Source organism: Propithecus coquereli, unplaced genomic scaffold (genome assembly GCF_000956105.1).
Source record: "Propithecus coquereli isolate 6110/MARCELLA unplaced genomic scaffold, Pcoq_1.0 Scaffold43, whole genome shotgun sequence".
In the NCBI taxonomy this organism is placed as follows: Eukaryota; Metazoa; Chordata; class Mammalia; order Primates; family Indriidae; genus Propithecus; species Propithecus coquereli.
The window spans coordinates 6524975-6548925 of NW_012150063.1; the positions used below are offsets into that span (position 1 = coordinate 6524975).

Consider the following 23951-nt stretch of genomic DNA (forward strand, 5'->3'; position numbering starts at 1 on the left):
GTGGGGGGAAGAGAGACTTGCCTTTGCCAAATATGGCCAGTGATGAGTAATGCTTTATTCCTTTCCTAGTTCCTCTGTTAAAACCAAAATTAAGAGCAAGAGCCTATTGTAAGTCCTGTCAATTTAGAAGTGATCCATTATCATGCAGAATCAGCAACATGTGTAAAATGCCCAAACTCTGTGGCTGAGTTTTTGTAGTTACGTTTTTCTAAATCAGGAGAGGAATTTGGAGGACATAGTTTCCTGGTAAATAGCATAGGAGAATTTGTTCTGCCTGCTTCAAGAATCTTAATTCATATAGTCCTAGAAATACAGAGGGATTGTCACCATGAACAATTTTGCGTAATTTTCAAAGCCTTCCTATATGGTCCATAATTGTTCTGGAGTAGTACTATGCTCTTGAAAATAAATCCTATTGACTTCCAGGATTTTGATCATCCACGGTATAGTACAGACCAATTATACTCATGGTCCTTATGGAGGTCTGTTCTCTGTAGTGTGATCATGATGAATTAAGAGTATCAGGCGTTGCTCTAGAGGAGTGCTGCTGCAGGACAGCAGGAAGACCGTGCCCCCCAGGCTCCATCCCAAGCAAGCCAATGATCCAGCACAAACGGAGTCAAGGCTCTCAGCGTGAGCAGTTTCCATTTCCACCACTGCAATGGATCTGAGTAACACACATTTTATTATTTAATCCCTCTGTTTTCCAGGATTCCAAGTAGACCCCATCACATACCCTAAATCTGACAACTAAAAATAGGGAGAGGTTTTTTTGCCCCACTTTGAAATGGGGCCAAATTAATCTTTGGAGTCTTGAAATTGAACAATTTTCTATTATATTAACAGCCAATTTCTGTGTTTATTAATTGTATTATCAAAGAATTCAAAAATATACTGCCTTCCATCAAGAAACTTACAATGAAATATCATGTGACAGGCACTCGTGTAAATCCTAGTTGAACTTCTTTGTTTTTTCCTTCAATTGACTTTCCATAAAGCTGTGCAATCTCTCTGGAAGCTCAAAGAATTGAACACAAAGATCCCTTCAACCTTGTATCCACAGGGATATGGACTGACAACTGAGTCGATGTGAACTTTATCATAGTAATGAGGACCCTGGAAACTAAATTTGGAGTCACTCCCTAGAGTAGTTAGGTTCTTGAAGAGGGAACCTGTCCAGTATCATGCCAGTGTTCTCATAAACATGCTCAAAACATTCATTCCATACAGCTGGGGAGCAGATCAAATACTGAGGTCTCTGACTTTGGGTTTTCATCTCCATATTATCCATATCACTGTGAAATTCATTTCTCACTGCAAGTTACATTCTATATTTATACTCTGGGTCTGTTTTACTAAATTCAGTCTTTTTAAAAAAATCAATGAGTAATTTTCTTATAGCAAATGAAATTAATAATACCTGAAATATTTTATTAGAAATGTTATGAAATAATTAGATAATGTCACCAAGTGTTTTGGGCATCTCAGAGAGGATACTATATAAATCTATGTAAATATACAATGTTGATATTTATATATCATCTTTCTAGGCTAGAGGAATGCAAATAAGAACACCTGTTAGTAGCATTCTGCAATAGACGGTCCAGTGAATTAAGCTGGCATGTATGTGACTAATAGTTCATTTTAGACACAGTTTTTTCCCATGTAAAGAGATTCTTTGCTACCATTATCTTCCCTAGTCCTAGATCCTCTTTTACTTGGAATTCACACATTTTACCCGTGTTTGCATGGCTCCATTGTATCTATATCTTTCAGTTAACCTGACACACATTCATGGTAGAAGAAGGAAATATGTACACAATGTTTTTTTTTCAATTATTTAAGGTAGAAATAAATTTTATTATATAATTTCATCTTATATTTTCACAGAGAAATAGTCTCAAAGATCCTCAATATTTTCTTCTTCCCAAAGGCCTGACCAGAATTTGGCAAGTCCTTCTAGAAGTTTGGAGCTGACTAAATCTTATGTTCCTCTGCTGTTCCCCATCTGGTTGGCTGTGTGGGCATTCACTGGGGTACTTCTGACAAATGTGCACCTTGGCACTACAGGCAGTTGACAGAACTAAATATGTGGGAGGGAGGCATTGCTTACCCTCTACAGAAGCCATCCCCAGGGAGCATTCTTGGGCAGTCGTTCTCTCCCAGAGCTTTGACAACAGATCCAGTCTTGAACCTCCCAGATAACACCACTTTCTTGGTCCACAGAGAGGGAAGAAAAGGTGTAGCAAGCAACATTTCCAGACAGGAAAAAATCTTGGAGGCAATCAGTTTCACACTGAATAGCCAACCAGTTCTTTCCCATTCTAAGAACACTGAATTTTGCTTGAAAGTCTTTGTTTCTAAGAGTTTGGAAAATGGAAGTGGACCCCAGAACATACCCACCAGAGATTAAGGATACAGGCCAGAGAGTGTGTGAAAGAGAGATCTCCTGCTAGAGAGGGAAAGCATCTTATTTTATCGTAACTGTCTCCTTAATTAAATGAATTTCCTAGGCTGTTTTATTCATAAAAGTCAGTGTGTACGTTAGGGAATAATTAATTACTCAGAAATTGGCAAGTATTTCCTAAGGAACGTTTTTCTTTATGATGTCTTTGGCATTTGTGGTTTGCTAGTTCCATTTCCAGCCTTAGACATTGCACCATAAAATTATAGCTCCATCCCGAGGCACCAGCTGTCACTTCTGCCAATGATCTCTGGGCTCAGAGAAAATAGCAGTTACATGCATGCATGGAAAGTGGATCCCTCAGTAAATGCTAAATTTATCAGGAAGGATTATCACTACTGAAATGCACTCAAAATTATTTTATCTGGCCCCCAAATGGGAACTGGGGCAAATGGCTTTGCATGGAATAGTGTCAGAAAAACCTGGTCCAATTCCACAATAATAAATGCCAGACTTCGTTTTATTTGCAGCCACCGATGTGTGTGATATGTACAGGACGATTTTCATAACATCCTCTAATGGAAAATTATACAGGTTACAAAACAAATCGATCTACCATAAAGAACACCCCTTCTGAAGAGTACTCTATAGACTTAGTGATTTTGTGAGATAATAAATAGACTGTTACCACTAATCAATGTGCTGAGAATAAACTTGGTAGAAAATTTATCTCTTAAAATATAGTCGGAAGAATCCACAAGACCACAAAGAACCAACTTTTGCTTTCACTCCCTGAATGTGATACCTGGTCAACCTAAGACAGTGTCATGAAAAAGGATAAATTTCATGAGCTGTTTAGATGTGGGTAGTGAGACAGATATGAAAGACTGTTTTTTTAAGGCTCTTTATGATATTTTCTGTTGAGCCTCTTAACCTGGGCATAGGAGCGGGTCTAGTGAAATATTTTCCTAATACCAATTGTTGGATCGTTGCATTGGATTTATTAGGGGAGATTTTTAACACCATAGAGTCCCTCTGCTCACTCTTCACCTACACATCCAGAGCTTCTGATTCAATGAGAAGGACAAGAAGTTTATGTTCATTCTTAAGGCTCCACAGGACATTCTAGTGGCCAGCTGGATCTGAGGACTCACTGTTCTAATATTATGTTCCTTCCATAAACCTCAGGACCTCACAACGTCAGAGGCTAATTTCTCAAGATGAAACGAGCCTTGTTTTCCCTTGGAACCCATTTCTTAAGTTTTGATCCATGCTTGAATTTTCTCATGACATCTCCTTCGAAAAGTTACCATTCACTACCACTGCCTCTACCGTATGCCATTTCATTCACCTTCTCTTTTATATTAAAATTCTTTGAGGGCACCACCACCAAAAACTCAAAATCTTTCCTTATCTCTCTTCAAATCACTACACAAGTCAGCTCTTTCATTGTTAGTCTTCTGGTTTTGACGTATTAGAGCTTCTTCAAGTTGAAGGACATCCTACCCTAAGCTTCAAGGACACTATTGCAATTTTTCTCCAAATTTTTTTGCAGCTTTATCCATTTCCTATGGTTCTCCACAAACTCTGAACTGATCCCAACCAGTTTTTTCAGCCCCACTCCATCCTGACCTTAAGCAGGAGGGACTTCAGAGGCACTAACCCAGCCATCTGGGCCTTAGCATCGCTTGTTGATCATTAGGTTCTGACATGTTCTCCAGCTTCAAAAGTCCAATCTTTAACTTACCAGATCCTGTACTATCAAATTTCTATATATTCCAGGTGTTCTTCCAGGCACTCAGAAAAAAGTAATAAATTACTAGATGTTTGAAATCTACCTGGAAGTCAGGATTGATTTTCTATCTGGTTTCTTCCTCCCTGTCTTGATTTCAAGACTTTAGTTCATCCTAAGTGAAGGCATTTCCTTCCTCTGATAAGTCCCCTTAGAGGACTGGTTCCTCTCCCAGGTGCTGACAGGTCTGCTCTGTGGTGCTATGAGTAGCCCTTTGTCCTGCCTTATCCTCCATTCCACATCACTCAGCTCATGCGTTCTTGCCTATTTCGCCCAGAGATTTACTTGGTTTCCATTTATTGTATATTTCCATACTTTCTGGGGTAGTGTGTTTTGCTTCTTTGAAATGGACCTTCACCTTTGGTGGCTTTGTACAGACACCCTGATATCCAACTCCCTGCTCTGCTCCAGTGGGCAAGGTCAAGTTCTAGTCTTGACCTCTTTCAGCCTGTCTCATCCCATTGTGATGAACCAGGCCTGTCCCTAGGACATGAAAACAATGGCTGCTACTGAACCCTTGCTATCTCCTTTGCCTTCAACCTCCCACTGCTCCTGTCTGCCTAACACAGAGAAAAGCCAGGGACTGGCATCATTGTATTCATGCCTCCAATCTTTTTAAATCTCTTTTGCCTTCAGTATTAAATAACTATTTTTCATCATAAACCTCAAGATATTTTATTCTTTCTATTCTCTACCTCTCAATTTCTCTTTCCTTTTCTTTCTCTGCACACACACACACACACACACACACACACGCACATACATGCACACACTGGCTGCTGAGTAACCAGAATCATTTTTCTTAGTGACTCCTCACTGAATCAGGAGAATGATATTCTTTTTACCCTTTCCCACACCTCAACTTGTAAATTTCCATTTCATTACATCATTTTGGTTATAATTCTCTCACCAGTCCTCTTGCCAATACTGTATAAGATACTGTAATGTGATAGCAATTTTCCATGTAATTTGTTAACCTGAGACTTACAGTTTTTGATAATTTCATTTAAAAACTTAACATATATGCCCAGATACCATTTTGTCATAAAGCTTGCCAAAACCACTCACGGTTGATAAAAATAAAATGAAATATGTGCTCAGACCTGAATTTATGATACATAATTAGATTTTCTGTTCATGAAAATCAGGTCAGTTTTACAATCTGATGATGTTTTCTCCAGCAGAATTTGTATTTTACTACCTCGATCTTGCTATAAGAAATTGATCTTGGCAGGCTAAAAGAGGATCTTAGAGAGAGCATTTCATGCAATTTCAATTTGTTTTACCCAGCCCACAGACAAGTTTTCAGGAAGGAGAAATTGCTGAAAAGAAATTAAAGTGACTTTTCTCTGTTTCTTCGGTTTTGACAGATCTAAACTAGAGATGGGAGCCAAATACTTCATTGATACATGCTGCTGGAGGGGTACCTGGAAGGGGCTTTAGGACAGGCTCTGCCAGTCCAGTGGATAGCATCTTTTCCATAACTGCCTTCCTGGCCCCTCTCCTTCCCTTTCTTTCTACTCTGCCGCAATGCAAGCTTTGTCCCAGAGTTAGAGTGATGGTACTGTAGGTCAGAATTGATCATGGCAGTCCATAATTAAAAAGGCCAGTTGGCTCTTTCTTACAAAATTGTGCCCAACATGACTTAGCATCTCTCCTGACCCCAAGCTCTACTCTTGACTCATCTCCCATCAACCCTCCACCGCACATGTGAACACCATAAACACAAGTCAGAAATCAGGTAGAAATTGATACTTCTTAAACAAATCGTGGCTTGCCATTCCTCTGTTCATTTGCACCAAGTTTTTTTTGTTAACCTCTTTTTTGTCTTTGAACCTTAAACACATTTCTGCCTGACAAAACTCTACTGTTTCTTCAAGACTCAGCCCAATTATTCCTGCCTTTTGTGAAGTTCCTCACCCATTGTGAAGAACATAGCACATAGCACAGAGCCCATTACTTATAATTAATGCCCATGGAGGTAGGTAATCTTTGGTTTACATAACTGTCCCTCTAAAGCTTTGAATTCATACTCCTCTTTTTATCCCTGACACCTATTGTGGGCCTGACACAATGATTAGATACTCAGCGAAGCTGCATGGAATGGCTAGATGGGATAACATTCTGTAGGAATCTGAAGTGTGGCTGATAAATTCATTGGGGCCTCCCTGATGCTGTCCAAATCATGATCACAGCTCACTGCAACCTCAAACTCCTGGACTCAAGCGATCCTCTTGCCTCAGCCTCCCGAGTAGCTGGGACTACAGGCACACACCACCACACCCAGCTAATTTTTCTATTTTTAGTAGAGACAGGGTCTCACTCTTGCTCAGGCTGGTCTCAAACTCCTGAGCTCAAGCAATCCTCCTGCCTCGGCCTCCAGAGTGCTAGGATTATAGGTGTGAGCTGCCACACCTGGCAAGAGCACTGTCTTTTTATCTAACAAATATGTGAGTTGGCTTTTACTAAGAAATCTAAGACACCCTGATGGGTTAGCCCAAACTCAAGTACAAACTTGTGATGGTGAATTCAGCTGTGTCAATCACAAGCATCTATTAAGCAAACATTGTGTGCCCACACTATGCTCATTGTCATGGAGAATGCACAAAAGGTATGTAATGGTGCCCTGTGCCATGGCAACATGGTTACTGCTGAATATAAACAGCACTGCGCAAAGAGTTTACATTATTAGGAGGTCTGAAGACACAACTATATTTTTATAGATTCTCTTCAATTGTATTACCAGTCTCACCAACATTTGAATATCTATCTCAGGAAGTCTGATTTCATGAAAGAAATTTAATTAAAACTACAAAGAGGATTTTGATTATTCTACAAACTCAAAGATAACTCAATAAAAAAAGTATTCAGGACCTATAAATGTTACACCAAGATGGCAAGTTAATATGGAGGGGAAAATCTATAAATAACCTTCTAAGGGCTTTCTAAATAATACAAAAACTGAAAGAGTCATATTTCTATTGAATTAATAGGATTTACTCAGTATACACAGGCCTCGAAGCTTTCCCTTATTTCTCCATTTACTTAAGTGTACCATATATTATAATTAATATGAGTTAAATCTAATTCTATATAATTAAAGTTAATAGAAATGTTAAAATCCAATAGGACAGTATCATAATAAATATTTAATAAAGTATTGTTCATGTTCTAGCAGTGAATTGCATCTGCTGCTACAATTTCTAAAACCTTTAGTTATATAAACATAAAAAACAACTCTGAAAGGAGATCTATAGAAAGGTGTCAGATATCATTGCCTTCCCATTCACACAGACAACTCTTAATTTCCAAAATGAATATTCTAATATTCATATTAATACCCCATACATATTTTAGAATGGAGCTGAGAAAGCTTTAGTTTACTGGAAAGATTGTTGGAATAAAGAGACCTAAGTTTGCTCAGTTGGAAAAATGAGAAGATTAAGTCATATAATAACAATGAAAGCGCCTTACATTTGAAAATTCTCAACATGTGAAAAGTCTTTTTATATAAATTATTTCATTTGTTTTTCATATTAACCATATGGGATACATAGAATTTTTTTCTTTATTTTAATAAAATTGAAATTTGGAGAAGTAACTTGACAAAGTCATACTGCTGAAAGCTATAAATCTGTATTGCAAATACAAACCTAGATTCCATATATCTCCTCTACCTACACGATTCTCTGAACAAAAGTACAGACTTCCTATAAAATTTGCAAAATAACCCAAATTCTAAAAACAATAACCTTCCCCTGTAAGATTATTTCTGGGTCAAAAACTGAAATAATGGTGAAGATTTGCTTTTTGAGCACTAACTGAACTACACAAAGTCCATAGTAAAATAAAAAATAAAATAAATTTTAAAAGCCTACTTACGGACTTTCCCCTACAATCAATGTGCACTGTAAATATAGCTCATCACAAGCTTGTACTTAATCCAAGAATTAAGTACTCTCTCACTGTGTTTGGTCCAATGGTTCAATTTTGTTAAACAGTGTCATTATTTGCATTCTGTAAACCTGATCTGGTTCTATAAAATCTAACTGGGGAAAACTTCCATTACAAACAAGGAACATGGGGAAAAAAAGCAAAACACATTTTCAGTCTAAAGCCAATAAAATCCATTCTGGTTTTGGTTAATTCTGATTTTAAGCTTTAAATTGCTTGTATCAATAAATAGATAATTTGTCTTCTTGCTTATTTTATCTTGTGATGCTTTCCTATAAAATGCCTTGAGTACCTTCTATTAAGAATATGAGGTCCAAAATGATAACTGTTTGATGTGATTTTAAACTAAGTGGAACACTCAGAAAAGATTGAACCATTCAAATGAGTGCTGTTGTGAAAAGTTCAGTGAGAGTCCACAGTCAGGGAATTAACTGTGCTTTGCAGAGTGAGAGGCAGCCGCAGAAAGCAAGGGGCAGGCATATTGAGGCACTTGACATTTTGGTGGTAGTAATTTTTAATTCTTAGTTTATACTAGTTTTAATTTTACCTGTTTGTGATTAGATATTCAAGACATATTCGACCATACAGAGGCACACTATTCAGCATGCTTACAGGTTTGCCACATTGCTGCAAAGCTAATTCTTTTAATAATTTCTCCTTTTGAATTAAGAAAATGAAGGTCCCTTTAAAAGTGTAAGAATATTTTCTAAGTGGAAACACACACACACAATTATTGACCATTCCCACCTCAGTACAAACGTTGTCAGGTTCCTTATCTAGTAGAAGAGAGGGGCTGCACACGATGACTCTGGTTGAAGAAGGAAGAAAGAAAAGTACAAAAAAGGGCAACTGCTAAATGTGATGCCCAGAAGACTAGAGAATACTAGTGAGACTAAGGCTTGGTTTGGATTGGCTATTATTTTTCATTACTTTTCATTCAGTGTTTCTGTGGATGTCGTAGATTTGGTTCAGGTCAAAGAGTCTTCAGACCATGATTCTACACAGCCATCCTTAGTAAAGGAGGTGCATGTTTCCATTGTATGTGCCATGAAATTTACAAAGTATTCCTCTGCATGGTGGACAGTGATAAAATGGCAGTGAAAACTATGCGTGTTCTTTTGTTGTTAGCATCAGTTTTTACTTAATTAAAAAGAGAAGAGGAAAGGAAAGGTTTTCTATGAAGAGTGGTGAATTAGACTTCAGCAGCACCAGAGAAGACAAACACTAGGATAATGGCAGAGTTAATGAATACCAGATGTGGATTTAGAGGCTGGAGATGAGTTTTAATACTGAGCCTGGCATCCACTAGCTTTGAGGCACTGGCTAATTTCATAAAGTCTCAGTTTACTTATCTGTATAATGAGAGGTGAACAGGGAGATTTCTATGACCACTGATTGAGTAATTGTGCTTCTAAGTTGGAAAGTGTAGTGTTTGGGAAGGCAAAGGCTGAATTTGAGTAGAAAATGACTAATGCTATTTTGATGACAAACCTGGGAATGGGTGATTAGTAGAAGGGCACTAAACATTGGTATTTGCAAGTGATTTAGCATGAGGAATTATTTGTTACAGAGCAAACATGAGGCTTAGTGAGGTAGCCAGAACAGCCTTCTAGGGAAACAACATTGGCAGATGAATCCTGAAAAATTTTCCAGCAAAACTAGCCAAAACGTTAGTAATGACCAAGGAGAGAATTTCTCCTTTTAAAAATGGATATACAAATTTTCCATATGGCAGAATTCAGACAAGAACGTCCATGGAGGCCAATAGAAAAAAGAAATGGGGAAGTTACCATCTACATAAAATCCAAGTTGGGGCTCAAGCCCGTAAACAGGATCGTAGGGAAAATAAACATTCACCTCTTAAAAAGCTAATCCCAAGTAGGTCATCCAAAGAAAAACATCAAAAGTTCATAATATTTTGGGAAATCTAATTAAAATTTTTAATTGTTAAATGTTGAGCTCTAGGGGTGAGATTATGTGTGAATTTTTTCTTCTTTTCTGCATTTGTCAAATTCTCAACAATGAACAAGTATTACTTTAACAAGCAGAAAAACGCTTTAAGAAAAAGCACACATTATCCTAAAACAATCCACATTATTTTATTTGTATTTAGTGAGAAAGAATCTGTGAAATACAAACTTGCTAATACAAATTATTGTTCATTCTGGCAACTTATTATGTTTCACATAAACAAGGACAGAAGTTTGTTTAGAAGCAAGTTTAGTTTTGTCTAGTGTATCAGGAAAAGCAAGAGCCATAGGGATACACTGAAAATTTGGTTAAAAGAAATCTGTCATTGATTTTTACTGACCTTCCCCATGATATCAGTAAATTAGCTTTACTAATATACTTTAGTTCCTGTTTTCTTTTCTCCTTGCTCTCTATATTGATGATAATTATTATGATGACAACCATCACTTACTGAGTGCTTACTATGTTCCAGGTCCTGTCCTGTTTTCCTGTGTAACTCCCTTATCCCCTCAACAACCTTATGATATAATTGTTCCATTTTTACAGATGAGAAAACTAAGATACAAAGTCACCCACATGAGGACACAGGCAGTCCCATTCAAAAATCTCAGTTGTTGACTTGACACAATATGGTTTATGGTCATAATAGAAATAGGTAATATTCTTTTAGCACCTACCATGTGTCAGGCTCTGTGTTAAACATTTTATATGTATTATCACAATTAATACTCACAGCATCAAATGAAATTCCCACTATTATTATAACTCTTCTGCAGAGCAGAAATTTGAGCCTTAGCAGGAGTATGTAATTAACAAGGGTGCAGGTAGTGAATGGCAGAGTGAGAATTCTGCCACCTGAGTCTCTTTCCTAAGAAAATAGTTTAGGTCTTTTTATCCCACCATTACTGTGGAATCACTCTGAGCCATGGTGACATTGGCACAATTAGCCTTAATAATTATGTTATTTATGGAAATAAATTAACACTGGAATACAGTTATGTGCCCCATAATGGCATGACATTTCAGTCAATGACAGACTGTATATGTGACATTGATCCCATATGATTATAGTTCTATATTTTTACTGTACCTTTTTTTGTGTTTAGGTAGGTTTAGATACACAAATACTTACCATTGTATTACAATTGCCTACAGACCAACTGTAGTTTAATGGAATTCTTAGAGAGCTTCTTAAAGAACATCTTCAGGATAAACAAAACTGAGCCCAACCTGCCTTTCCAACCTTATAGCCCACCGATAAGTATTCTTATTATTTAATTTTTTATAAACCATAGGCTGCCATTGTGAAATGCAAACCTAAAATTCAGACTTATTTATAGAATTCATACTATGAAAACACAAGTATTGATTGCTTAATCTAATATAAAATAGCAACAAAATATTAGACATGTAATAAAAATGTGAAATTTAAAAATCAGCATCAATTCACTAATTATTGATTTATTTTAGCTATATTCAAGAAAATAACCAGCATCCATCTTTAAGAATATTTTATACAAATACATGTAGAGAGAGATTGATTTGCCACTGTGTGTTTTATGGATATGGACACAGAGTGGGAAGGAACGAAAGGAGAGAAGGAGAATATGAATTTAAAAAGTTAAGAAAGCCCAGCTTATTTCCTGGTGTTCTGCTTTAAAGCTGGCCTCTTTGGGACAGAGATGCTTTCAGCATATTCTAGCTGCTGTCCTGTAACATTTCCGGAGGGAAATTCTTCCATTGTTTTCCGAAAAACTCTTTACTTTGAACAAAGAATCTCGACAAAGGAGGAAGGCTCAAAGGTCTAAATGATCTCTGGAAACAGTCTAATTACAACCCAGGAATGTTTAAAATATTCAGGAAGAAGAGAACTTTTGAAAAGGATGGGAAACCAACAGTCTCTTTGAAATCCAGCAGCATCAATTTCATTGTCATTCTAAATTCTTACAAAAGGCAGTGGCAAATTGAAGAATCAAAGTAGTTTCTAAAACTGAACCAAAGGTGTTTATGTCTTCGGTTTATAGAAAAAAATGCTCTTTGCCAAAAAGCATTCTTAACCTTACCCTCAATGTTGAAGAATTTGGTAAAAAAAATTTTTTTTTAGAGAATTCAAGGAATACAGTTAAGATCTCAGATTATAGACAAATATGTATAATTGAGAATCCTCCAACATTTTGTTCCAAGTTCCCCTTTCATAGAATTTGTGCAATGCCAGTATATTTAATGATAGAAAAAATAGACCAAGATCTTTGTTGACATATTTCAACATGGTGCCCAATGCTTGAACCACTTTATTTTTCACCGAATGGACAAATTGTCTCAGCATGCACATTTAGGTAGCAAACCCAAGATCCATATTACCTTACCCTCCTTAAGACTGAAGTTTATTGACTGCAGAGGAGTGAGGCAATGGTAAGTTATAAATTTTCTATATCACAAAATTATGGTCAATTTTTAATACACCATGTCATTTTCTCTTAATGAACTTTACTCGTGATTTTCTCAGTAGCCTACTATAATAGGACAGAACATTGGAGAAATACTGGAATGCCCAGCATTTTATTTCTTGGAACAATAACTGTGGATCCCTAAGGTCAACCAGCATGTCTTCTAGGGACGGAAAGTGGCTCATAAGTTTTTCTCTTGAGATTAAACCTGACAATTGATTTCTAAAAGGAGAAAGACCAAAGAAGAATTACATTTATTCCTATTTTGCATTTGAAAAAATGAATTGGTTGACATTCAGTTTCAAAAGTGAGCAGAGGGAAACAAAATACAGCAAGGTTATATTGTAAAAACCCCCACTCCAGTGCTCTCTAAAACTCCCCTGGTCTCCCTGGGAAGAGCAGGACTTCAGCTGTCGCTGCCTCTTGCTCTGCTTGAAGCAATGATTTCAATAACCACTTGACAATGCAAAGAGATCAAGACATGGATGATAAGGCCTCCCAGAAAATTACTTTGATTTAGCTACTTTAGCAGCTCTCATCTTTGGAATCTATTTACATTACAGAATAGCAGGACTGCCTTTTATCAGGCTCTGTTTCAGCAGGAATTCCAAGGAAAAGGGTGGTTTTGTATACCTGTGCAAATCCAGCTAGTTAGTGGTAAATCCCAGAACCTGGCAGAGCTGGAGCTGGGAAGCTACACACAGTAGCTCTTGTGCTCCATGTTTCTTTGAGTTCAGGGTTCTGTACTTGGATACCCTACTATATGGTATTTGATCCAAAACTATCCATGAGCGTGGACTTGAGGGTATTTCTCATTATTCCATGAACCATTCCCTGACCCCCACCTCACCATCTGCCAGCGGCTCCTGGTGGTGACTGGGGTGGGCAGGCAAGTAAGAACTGCAGAATACTCTTTTTCAACTAATGATAACAACAGTGTCTAAAGTTTTATATCCCTTTACTAAATAATTTTTGCATTCATTATATTATTTGATCTTTGCAACAACCTGTGAAGTTTTATTATATTTGATAAACGATGACACCCACTATTTGATCATCACAACACTGTGATCATCATAATTGCTGTAAGGGGAGTTTTATTATCCCTATTTGATGTTTAGAAAAATGCCAGAACTGACCCAAATACCTCAGCTAGAAAGTGGCAGAGCTAAGTTATGAACCTGGGTAGTCTGTGTCCTAGTTTAATGCTCTTAACATTTGAGAAAGGAAACAATCAATTTACATCACGATCTAGTCCTTTTTCTGTAACTATACTAGCAAGGAATGTTGAGCAAATTCCCAAGTGAATCCCAAAGTTTCTCACCAATAATCTAAATACGATGTAAAGATATTAGTAGAAATAGTATGAATACCAGCCTGTTCTTATCCTATTTGGAGTGTTTACTAGAGGGAGGGGTTGATTTGGGTCACTTATAGAAAATGACAAGAGTATATGCATAGATCTTCTTTGACTGCCCCTTTCTTTCCCTAACCCCAAATCACTAAGCAACTCACCAATCTATTTTGTAAAGGAAAAAAAGGCTTAAAATGCACCAGGAATTTAAACCAAGTGATACAAAGGCAATCCATGGCAACCTTATCATTCCTCGTAGGTAGAGAAAAATAAATGGCAACAAAGGAGCAAGAGAATGCCCAAGATGAGGTGAAAAGAGCTATTGACTCTGCAAGGGCAGCAGACATCCCTATGATTATAGTTCTTTCCTTTCCTTTTACAATGACTGTCATAAAGGAAATGCTGCTTCTGACATTTTAATAATACTTTACACTTCGGGGAAAAGAAACAAGCCCAGAATGCCAGCCTGAGGTTATAGCCACCAGAAATGCTTAGCGTGTCAAAGTACAACTTCAATAGCCCCTGATGCTGGAGGAGGCAGCCAGCATTCTGTGCAAAATCCTCAGGAAGGGAATGGAGGGAGGGATAGGGGAGCTGACAGACACAATGGTGGCACTTAGCTTTGATGTCAGTGGTTTCGCTGTCACATGCATGCAGCACCCTAGTTTTCTGTTTGGCAGTACTAGCAAAATTTGAAATCCCTTACTGAAAACTCCCAACATTCTCACAATCTTTTCTCACCCAAGGAAACAGCCTTTTCCAAAGACTAAGATTTAGCCTAAAGCTTGTGTTTTTTTTTTAAATAACAGCTTTATTAAGACATAATTCACCTACCATAGAATTCACCCACTTAAAATATACGATTCATTGGATTTTAGAATGTTCTCAGAATTGTGCAATTATCACTACAATCAATTTTAGAACATTTTCATTACCCCAAAATGAAATCCCATCCACATTAGCAATCATCCCACCCCCACCCTTTTATCTCCAAACCCCTATCTCTAGGCAACCACTAATCTACTTTCTGTCTCTGGATTTGCCTATTCTGGACTTTTCATATAAATGGACTCATACAACGTGCAGCCATTTTTGTCTGGCTTCTTTCATTTAGAATAATGTTTTCATGGTTCATCCATGTTGTCATATGTATCAGTACTTTATTCCTTTTTATTGCTAAATAATATTCCATTGTGTGGATATGCCACATTTTATTTATCCACTCATCAGCTGATGGACATTTAGGTTGTTTGCACTTTTTGGCTATTATGAATAATGCTGTTATGAATGGTCAGGTACAATTTTTATGTGACCGTGTGTTTTTAAATTTTCTTTTGCATATACTGAAAGTTGGAATTGCTGTGTCATATGGTAACTCTTATTTTTAAACTTCTGAGGACTTTTCCAAAGTGGCTGCACCATTTTACATTCCTACCAGCAGTGTATGAGGGTTCCAGTTTCTCTACATTCTCACCAACACTTGTTATCATCTGTCTTTGTGATTATAGTCATCCTAGTGGGTGTGACTTGGTATCTCATTGCGGTTTCATTTGCATTTCCCTGATGGCTAATGACATGGAGCACCTTTTCTTGTACTTATTGGCCATTTAGCTATCTTCTTTGGAAAAGTGCCTATTCAGATCTTTTGTCCATTTGTTGGTTTGTCTTTTTGAGTCGTAGGAGTTTATCCTGAAGCTTTTAATATCATGTATACTGTGGATCAAATTTCAAACTTATCTCACCTGATGACATCACTCTGTGGTCAGAGAAGGTGCTGGATTCATGTGTGGTCAGTCCTGGGTCACTTCTTTCTTAAGGCTGAGAGTGTGATGGCTGACATGTGGCAAGGTTCCAGTTGCACCGCAAGGCCTCTAACTGACATGACTCAGAGGCTTTCTGAGCGGGAGGCATGAGGCAATACTATCTTCTGTGGACTTAAAACTCTTAGTTTGTCTACTCTCTAGATGTAACCGCTGATGTGTAAAAGCCTATCACCACTTTTCCTATCACTTTGTTGAGAAGGAAATTACTGTACATGAGTGTAAACTCTGCTGCCTCAATGCTAACGGTGTTTTCTCACCTATACTATTAAGGTTGCCTACAGAGACCAGCATTCCCTGAGAGGGGAAAACAACAACTTTAAGTACGCTATATAATCCAGAAAAGAACACCAGTGAAGGACAAAGTGAAATGCATATCCCATGTTTCCACCAAGATTGCTAACTATTAATAGATTTATCATTCAGTTTTGACTTTCTTACAATTCTATCCATTCTTTATTTTGATGGGTTCTTTTAAAGATCAGGGCACACATTCTGACTTTCCATGAGCCATTCCCAGCCCTGGTTGCATATTACAACCACCCAAAAAACTTCCAAAAACTATATTGATGCTGGGGTGTCTCACAACCAGAGTTTGATTTAACTGATCTAGAGTGGCTTTAGGCATTTATAGTTTGCAAAGCCTCACAGGTGATTTTAATATGCAGCCAGGTCCAAAACACAAGCCCAACTGTTACCAGCCTCTTAATTTATTATCCAACTTAATAAAGAACCCATTGTCCACTCTAGATTGGTGCTTCTCAGACTTGGACATGCATAGGCATCATCTGGGGATGTTGTTAAAATGCACATTCTGATTCTGTGGGTCTGGATGAGGCCTGAGATTCTGCCATTCTAACATGCTTCCCACGAAGGTAAGGCTGAGACTGAGGCTGCTGGTTGGCTATTCCAAGTCCCCAGAGCTGGTGAGCCCCTACACGTTCTTGGCCCTTTTCAATTAAACCTTTATCTCCTCAAGGATTTAACTTTTTGAGGCAGCCATCATGGACTATAATATTGAATCGAAATTCCATCATTGTTCATACAGTCTTTTTTAATGTAAAGAGGAAACAATAAACCTCTATATTAATTTAAAATAATGATCCAGATCCTTTAAAGTGGTCATAAAATACTGCACAGTTGAATGAATAAGGGACCTAGCAGTTGGCTCTGAGTCATATAATTGGAAGTTATTGGTCCTTGGAGCCAGTCACAGGACATTCACTTTGTGACCTTGGGGGTTACTAACTTCTCTGAGAGTCACTGTTTTCTCTGACAACTGTAGGTACTAGGAATTACTTCTAGGGCAGTTTTGAAGATCTGTGAATTAAGAAATGCAAAATGCCTATCATTCCGTTGACCTCTGATCTCTGAGGATGCCTAAAGAGAGAATGAATCTTTAAAAAAAATAAAATAAAAGCCACTGCAGCATCTAAATATATGAAATCCTCACTAAAATCTTTTGTGTGAGAATTTAGAAAGGAGTCTCTTCTCTCTCATCCTCTAACTTATCTTTTTCTCATCTTCCCCCAACATCAAGGGCAGTCTTAGGGGAAAAAACCCCACAGAAGGACAAAGTGAAGCTTATATTGAAAAAGAGACTGTGATACCACTTCAGCTTAACAATGAGAGACTAAAATATATTATGAAGAGATTTTCTTTTTCAACCGCTAATAAAACCACCTTTCTTTCCTTTCTGACTGTCTGCCTGAGTCACCACCAGATATAGGACTCCTTGTTAGTCTGTTTGAAGGTGTTCGGGTCCTTTGAGACCCATCAGATAAGAAAAAGAGACAGAGAAGTAAAGTATAGATGTGGGTTTGGTATCATCATATGAAAGGCCCTGCAAAAATCAAAAGGGATGATCTGTATTTTTCCACTAAATAAATTGATCTTTCTTAACCATTTTTTTTTTTTAAGAAATGGAACCAAAATGTACTTCCATAAAAATTTTGGCCACATTGAGAGATATTTTAATGTTATCATAAGATTTGTAACTGCTTTGCTAGTTTCCAGAAAATATAATTTTATAGTGTGCTATTCACACTTAAAGAGATGTAAAAAAAATAAGTTTTCCTAACCTTCTTCATAATAATTACGGTAGTTGAAAATTGCATGACACCAGTTTTTCTCTTTGTTCCTTATCAGTGCAATAATAATGTAAAAATTGTGTTTGGATGAAGGGCTACATCTACCCAATTGTTGCAGTCTTGTTTTTGTTAACCTGCCAATTTAAAGAAGTGACAACAGCTATCTGACTGCTTCCTTTGGTAAACAGAACAGCCAGCATGGATCTGTGTCCTCAGGGAAATGGAATCCTTGAGACAAGGCAAAAGGCCTGTTGACATGGGATTGGTGTGGCAATGGGGCAGACTAGAAAATGCTCAAGGTCCATTCAGTCCTTGAGATTGTGGTTCTACTGCAAAACTGTGAGGAACAAGGCATGCTTTTGCTGATTATCAAACCAGAGTAACTGGCGTCTTCACTAAGCCATCCCCATCCCATGTAACAGCCCCCGTGATAGAAGACATAGCCACAGAATCCTTTATACATTAGGCTCTGAAAAGTGAGGAGAAGGCCTCCCAAGGATATGTTCCTTCAAAAATTACATTGGTTTATTTCACCTCTTTGCTGCCTTTGCTAAGAGAAATAGTTCTGTTCTGAAACGAGAGGTGAACATAACCAATGCCTTCTACATTTCGACTCTGCTGATTAAAGGGCTAATTCATAAGGACTGACTTCATCCTGCCACTTTAGACCCACTGAAAAGTCCTTTAATAATCAAGTTTCCTATTAATAGCTTTACTGTGCAAGAGGAGCTAAATCAATATATAATTTAATGACTTCTCCTGTCAGGGCCATTATTGATTCTATTACTAATGATTTTGAAATGATATGCCATTATGCAAATTCCATCTATTTTAGAAGTCTTTGCCAGGCACCTGCGGAAGTACTTTTTTTCTTTTTCTTCATCTTCCAGTTTCTACTATCACTAGTTATCTAGTTATCTAATACTTAAATATTTTCTAAGGATTGTGACTTTAATGAATAGAGATTCTCTAATGATAAATGGTGTTTATTTTCTTATACAAACAAATTGTGTGGAGCTGTATAACTATATTTCTCACACTCATAAGCTACTCAGAGTATAGAAAATAAAGCTATTACCACAATAGAGGATTAAAATCTATGCTATTCACCAAAGATAAGAAAAAATAAGTTGTTTGCTTGTTTATATTTATATGTGAATATGTTGTCGTATTGCTCTGTGAGCATGAAATTGGTACCTTTCCTACACAAACACGCGCCCATTAATAAGGTGACTTCTACCATCCCCACTGTGCTTTCTTTATTTCTACAATCCAGTAAAATATGCGATGAGATGCAGGCTGGGTTGGGAATACAAGATGGAGAAATATAACGTCAAATATTTGTAAGTAACACAGCAAGAACATTGCAACCTGACTCTCTCACAATGGGAGTGGTTTCAGTTTGATGTACCCTACAGTGAAGTGCCTTGATAATGGGTGTTGGGCCATATAATTGGAAGTTATTGGTCCTTGGAGCCAGTCACAGGACATTCACTTTGTGACCTTGGGGGTTACTAACTTCTCTGAGAGTCACTGTTTTCTCTGACAACTGTAGGTACTAGGAATTACTTCTAGGGCAGTTTTGAAGATCTGTGAATCAAGAAATGCAAAATGCCCATCATTCCGTTGACCTCTGATCTCTGAGGATGCCTAAAGAGAGGATGAATCTTTAAAAAAAATAAAATAAAAGCCACTGCAGCATCTAAATATATGAAATCCTCACTAAAATCTTTTGTGTGAGAATTTAGAAAGGAGTCTCTTCTCTCTCATCCTCTAACTTATCTTTTTCTCATCTTCCCCGGCAGACAGCAGCACAGCCCTTTCAATGTCCATCAATACTATCCCACTCTTCGTCACATGATCCTGATTGTTTCAGTAGAAATGTACAGCTATAGCTTAAGGTTGCAAGGCTGTAAGATGGAAATTAAATACCTAAAATGGCTGTGTTTTGATGACAAAGAGAAGAGAGATTTGGTAGGTTTTTGTAGGTTAAATTTGATCCATAGAAGAGTGTAGATCTTACATAGATATTTTATGTAAGATAGATGTATCTTACATCATCAAATTCAGTTCTGAAATAAAAAGTCCAAATATTATCACTCTTTACATCTATCCTCTTATGTTTTCTCTGATATTTTGTATTTTGGGGAAATTGGGGAATAATTAAATATCCCAGTTTATTCGGGCCAGGCTAATTTTTTATACTAAAAAAAATAGGTGTGAATTCCAAGAACATAGTTCTAAAAGTTAGGCAGGAACTGTTCATATTATACATGTAATGGGACTTTGTCCATACTATTGGTAGTTTTGTAAATAACTACTTTAAAAAATTATTGTTACTTTTGTTATTTATAGCTAAAGTGCTCATCAAGCATAAGTATTTCAGTCTTTAAGGACAGAGCTGAGATAGAAAAGGTAGTTTCATGAGCTCCAGTTTCTTAGGAGTGATAAATTGGAATGTGAGCTTCATGCAGGGATTTTCTTTAGCTGAGGAACAGAGAGTACTTATGGGGCTTCAAGGGACCAGAACCAATCACTTGGTCTCACTTCTACAATGCTAAGCCAAGAAAGTAAGACTTAAGCATTTGGCATTAATGGATGGGAAGTTCAGAGAATTAAAAGCAACTTCTACCTATGCCTCCTTACCAAGAAAGAAAACTGATGGTCTTTAGCATGCATAGGTCTAAATGAAACTTGATGGCTTTGATCAATAAAATAGAAACGAAATTATAAACCAATTTCCTTCCAAAAGACCTAGAAAATTCCACCAAACTTAAAGACTGTCTATGGTATGCCATTAAAACTTTTTGTCTATACAAACTGATTGTTTCAAAAATTTTAATCAGAAATGTTCTTGGCCAATGTTATTGAAAAAAAAATTTCAAGGAAAAATCATTGTTTAGGGGGAGTAAGTTGTAATATATGGAATGTTTAAGCCCTCATTAATTGAGGTAACATTAGATTGATTTATTCTCAGAGTCATCAAGGATGTTTAAGGAAGTTGGAATTTGCATAATATTTGCATTTGTCCTACCTGCCTGTCAGTCACTGACAGCCATAGGACCATAGGGAAAGAACTGCTAAAGTTTAGATTATTCCGATTATTCTTATCGGAATACCTTGTTGTATGGGTGGACTTTGAAAGTGGTGTAAATGGCATATTTAGTGAAAGTTAAAACTCAATTTTGGGAGGGTTGAAAATAACCACAACATCATGACTCCCACCTGCTGCCACCCCACTTCCAAAACAGCTGTTGAGAGGCCAAAGCTTCCATCTTCAGAAAGGCAAACAAAACACGAACAACTTCCTGTTGTGTCCTAGCAAGAAAATCTAACTTAACTGAATAAGAGTTTGAGTCTAGGACACTGGGTGGGGTAAGATAAAAGACTTTATGTTTTCTTTTTTGATTTTTTATACATTTATTACTTTAGTAAAATTTCATGATTAAAAATATTACGTTTGGGCCGGGCACGGTGGCTCACGCCTGTAATCCTAGCTCTCTGGGAGGCCAGGTGGGCGGATTGTTTGAGCTCAGGAGTTCGAAACCAGCCTGAGCAAGAGTGAGACCCCGTCTCTACTAAAAATAGAAAGAAATTAATCAGACAACTAAAAATAGAAAGAAAAAAAAATTAGCCGGGCATGGTGGCGCATGTCTGTAGTCCCAGCTACTCGGGAGGCTGAGGCAGTAGGATCGCTTGAGCCCAGGAGTTTGAGGTTGCTGTGAGCTAGACTGACACCACGGCACTCTAGCCCGGGCAAAAGAGTGAGACTCTGTCTCAAAAAAAAAAAAAAAATATTATGTTTGGAAATACAGTAAAGCACAATGAAAGAAAAAATAACCCATAAGCCAGTCACTCAGAGATAACCTCCATTAATAGCTTGATATGATTTACTGATTTCTTCTAAAAGAGTGAATTCCAGGGCACAGCTCAGACAATCTGATGGTAAAGGCATTCACTAAATAAATATATTTTTCTCTTCTTATTATTGTGATCTGTGTTTTTCTGCTTTTCCTTTTCATGATGGTGATAAACCTATTAGTACTGAGTGCTATATTTTGCCCAAAACACTTCGATGGCCCTGGGCAGGGGAGCTATGCATTGGGTGACCTCTCCAACCTTTCAGACCTATCTGATACTCATTCTTGAAGAAAAAATCACAGTACAGAAGTTTCTCAATTGCTGTTTGTCTGGAAGTGCAACTCGTTAACCTTGCTTTCCTCTTCTCTATGTTCCTTCTCTTCTCTTTCCTCTTCCCTTTGTTCGTCAATTTCTATTCTTCTCTGTTTCAGCAAAACAATATCTGTCAAGGTAATTGATGATGAGGAGTATGAGAAAAACAAGACCTTCTTCCTTGAGATTGGAGAGCCCCGCCTGGTGGAGATGAGTGAGAAGAAAGGTGGGGGAGCTGCTCCGGGGCTGAGCCCAACAGCTTCTGCTGGCCTGTGCCACCCCCGGGAGCCTGCACTCTTCAGAACATGACTTACAACGCACACATCCCTCCACCTATGTAACGGGGCATAGACCTCGTGCTGCGCCACGGCAGGCAGACCTGTAGCTACGCTGGCCAATTTTGACCACTCCATGCATTAGAGTTTGAGAGATTAATTTTCAGGGTAGTCAATCAAACTTCCATTTCTGGAAGAGTTGGTGCAGATGCCGTGCAATGACAAAATGACGCCAACTTTTTTATTTGTCTTTCTAATTTAAGATACCTACTGAGTACTAACCAAAGCAGAAGAATCTGTGCAAGTGGTAAATTAGCAATGAAAACTTAATGGGGGCCAGCCGAGAGTACCTAAGATGCCCTTTTACATACTTCAGGAGGTCCATGTGCTGCCAGTTCTCCCTCCATAACATCACAGTAACATTCAGCTTGGTGGACACCAAGAGCATGAGCGTGTGACTCCAACCATTTGTTTTGCCTTTGTCTTGTGTTCCCACAGGAAGATCATTACCATTAGAATATTTGACCATGAGGAATATGAGAAAGAGTGCAGTTTCTCCCTTGTGCTTGAGGAACCAAAATGGATAAGAAGAGGAATGAAAGGTGTGAGAGTATACAAAGACATACCAGCGAGAAATTGTACTCTTCTCTCTCCGTGTCTCCCTACTCTCACACTTAACTCTCTCCTCTTCCTCAGCTTCCAAGTACTACACTTCATTGCCTTTGAAGCTTTAGCCTTTTCATTTCCCTCCCCTAACTCACAAGTGCACCAAGCAATACCCATTCTCTTTAGGAAATGCCAACTAACCTTGACTGCAACCAGATTTAATAATACTGGGAAGATATTTCATAATTCAGAAATAATGACATGAATGTGTTTATTTTTTCATTCCTCAGGGTTCATTCTAAAATGTTGCTCCAATTATTAAATCTCCCCTAAAATGTTAGTGATAAAGACTACTTAATACCTTTTCAAGCTTTTTTCAGTAGAGCTGAAAGGAAAAAAAAAATCTACTTAATACTAATTAGCAGTAGTAGATGGGTCTAATGGCAACTAATAAAGAATTTCAAAAGCATTCAATAATTAGACTTCTTTAGAGAACCCAGTTAAGAAAATTAATAAGAATAAAAATCCTTAACAAGTAGTTAACAATATTCTCATTTTGGAATGATGTTTTTCATGTCATCAAACATGGCATTTAAAAGGTACTATAAATGCAAAACCATAGCTGTTAATCAATTTTCTTTAGTCAGAAGGACATGATCCTTCAGTAAGAATGTAATCCTTACTCAAGGCCTATCCAGGCTTATGCTCCAAAATTTTTTGATCCCTATAGAATTAATTAATTTTTAACATGCACAATGAAAGGAAAAAATAAAAGCAGCATCCTTATAACTAGATTTTGTTGATTTATGCTTATACTTTTAGAAAACATTAGAAGAAAGAAGCCAATTTTTCTTCCTATCTTTAATTTCATATCTATTTTATATGGCCTATATTTATTTAGGAAAAACAGGAATTTTTATCATCTTTACAGATGATTTTTATTCCAAATTATTACTAGAGCTTCCTCTAATTATCTTCTAATAGTGGCCATTTTAAAAGGAATCCTGTTTATATATGTAAATGAGCATAGCACATGTTAATAGCTTTTACTAAGTACATACCAAC

General features: G+C 37.3%; 1 protein-coding gene across 1 annotated transcript in view; it reads left to right on the forward strand.

Moving 5' to 3' along the window:
* SLC8A1 (solute carrier family 8 (sodium/calcium exchanger), member 1) overlaps positions 1 to 23951 on the forward strand; it is a 333481-nt gene that overhangs the window by 250001 nt on the left and 59529 nt on the right. The window contains exon 3 of the mRNA XM_012653809.1: positions 22125 to 22231. Within this exon, the coding sequence (XP_012509263.1) occupies positions 22125 to 22231 (107 nt within the window). The remainder of the gene's footprint in view (positions 1 to 22124; positions 22232 to 23951) is intronic.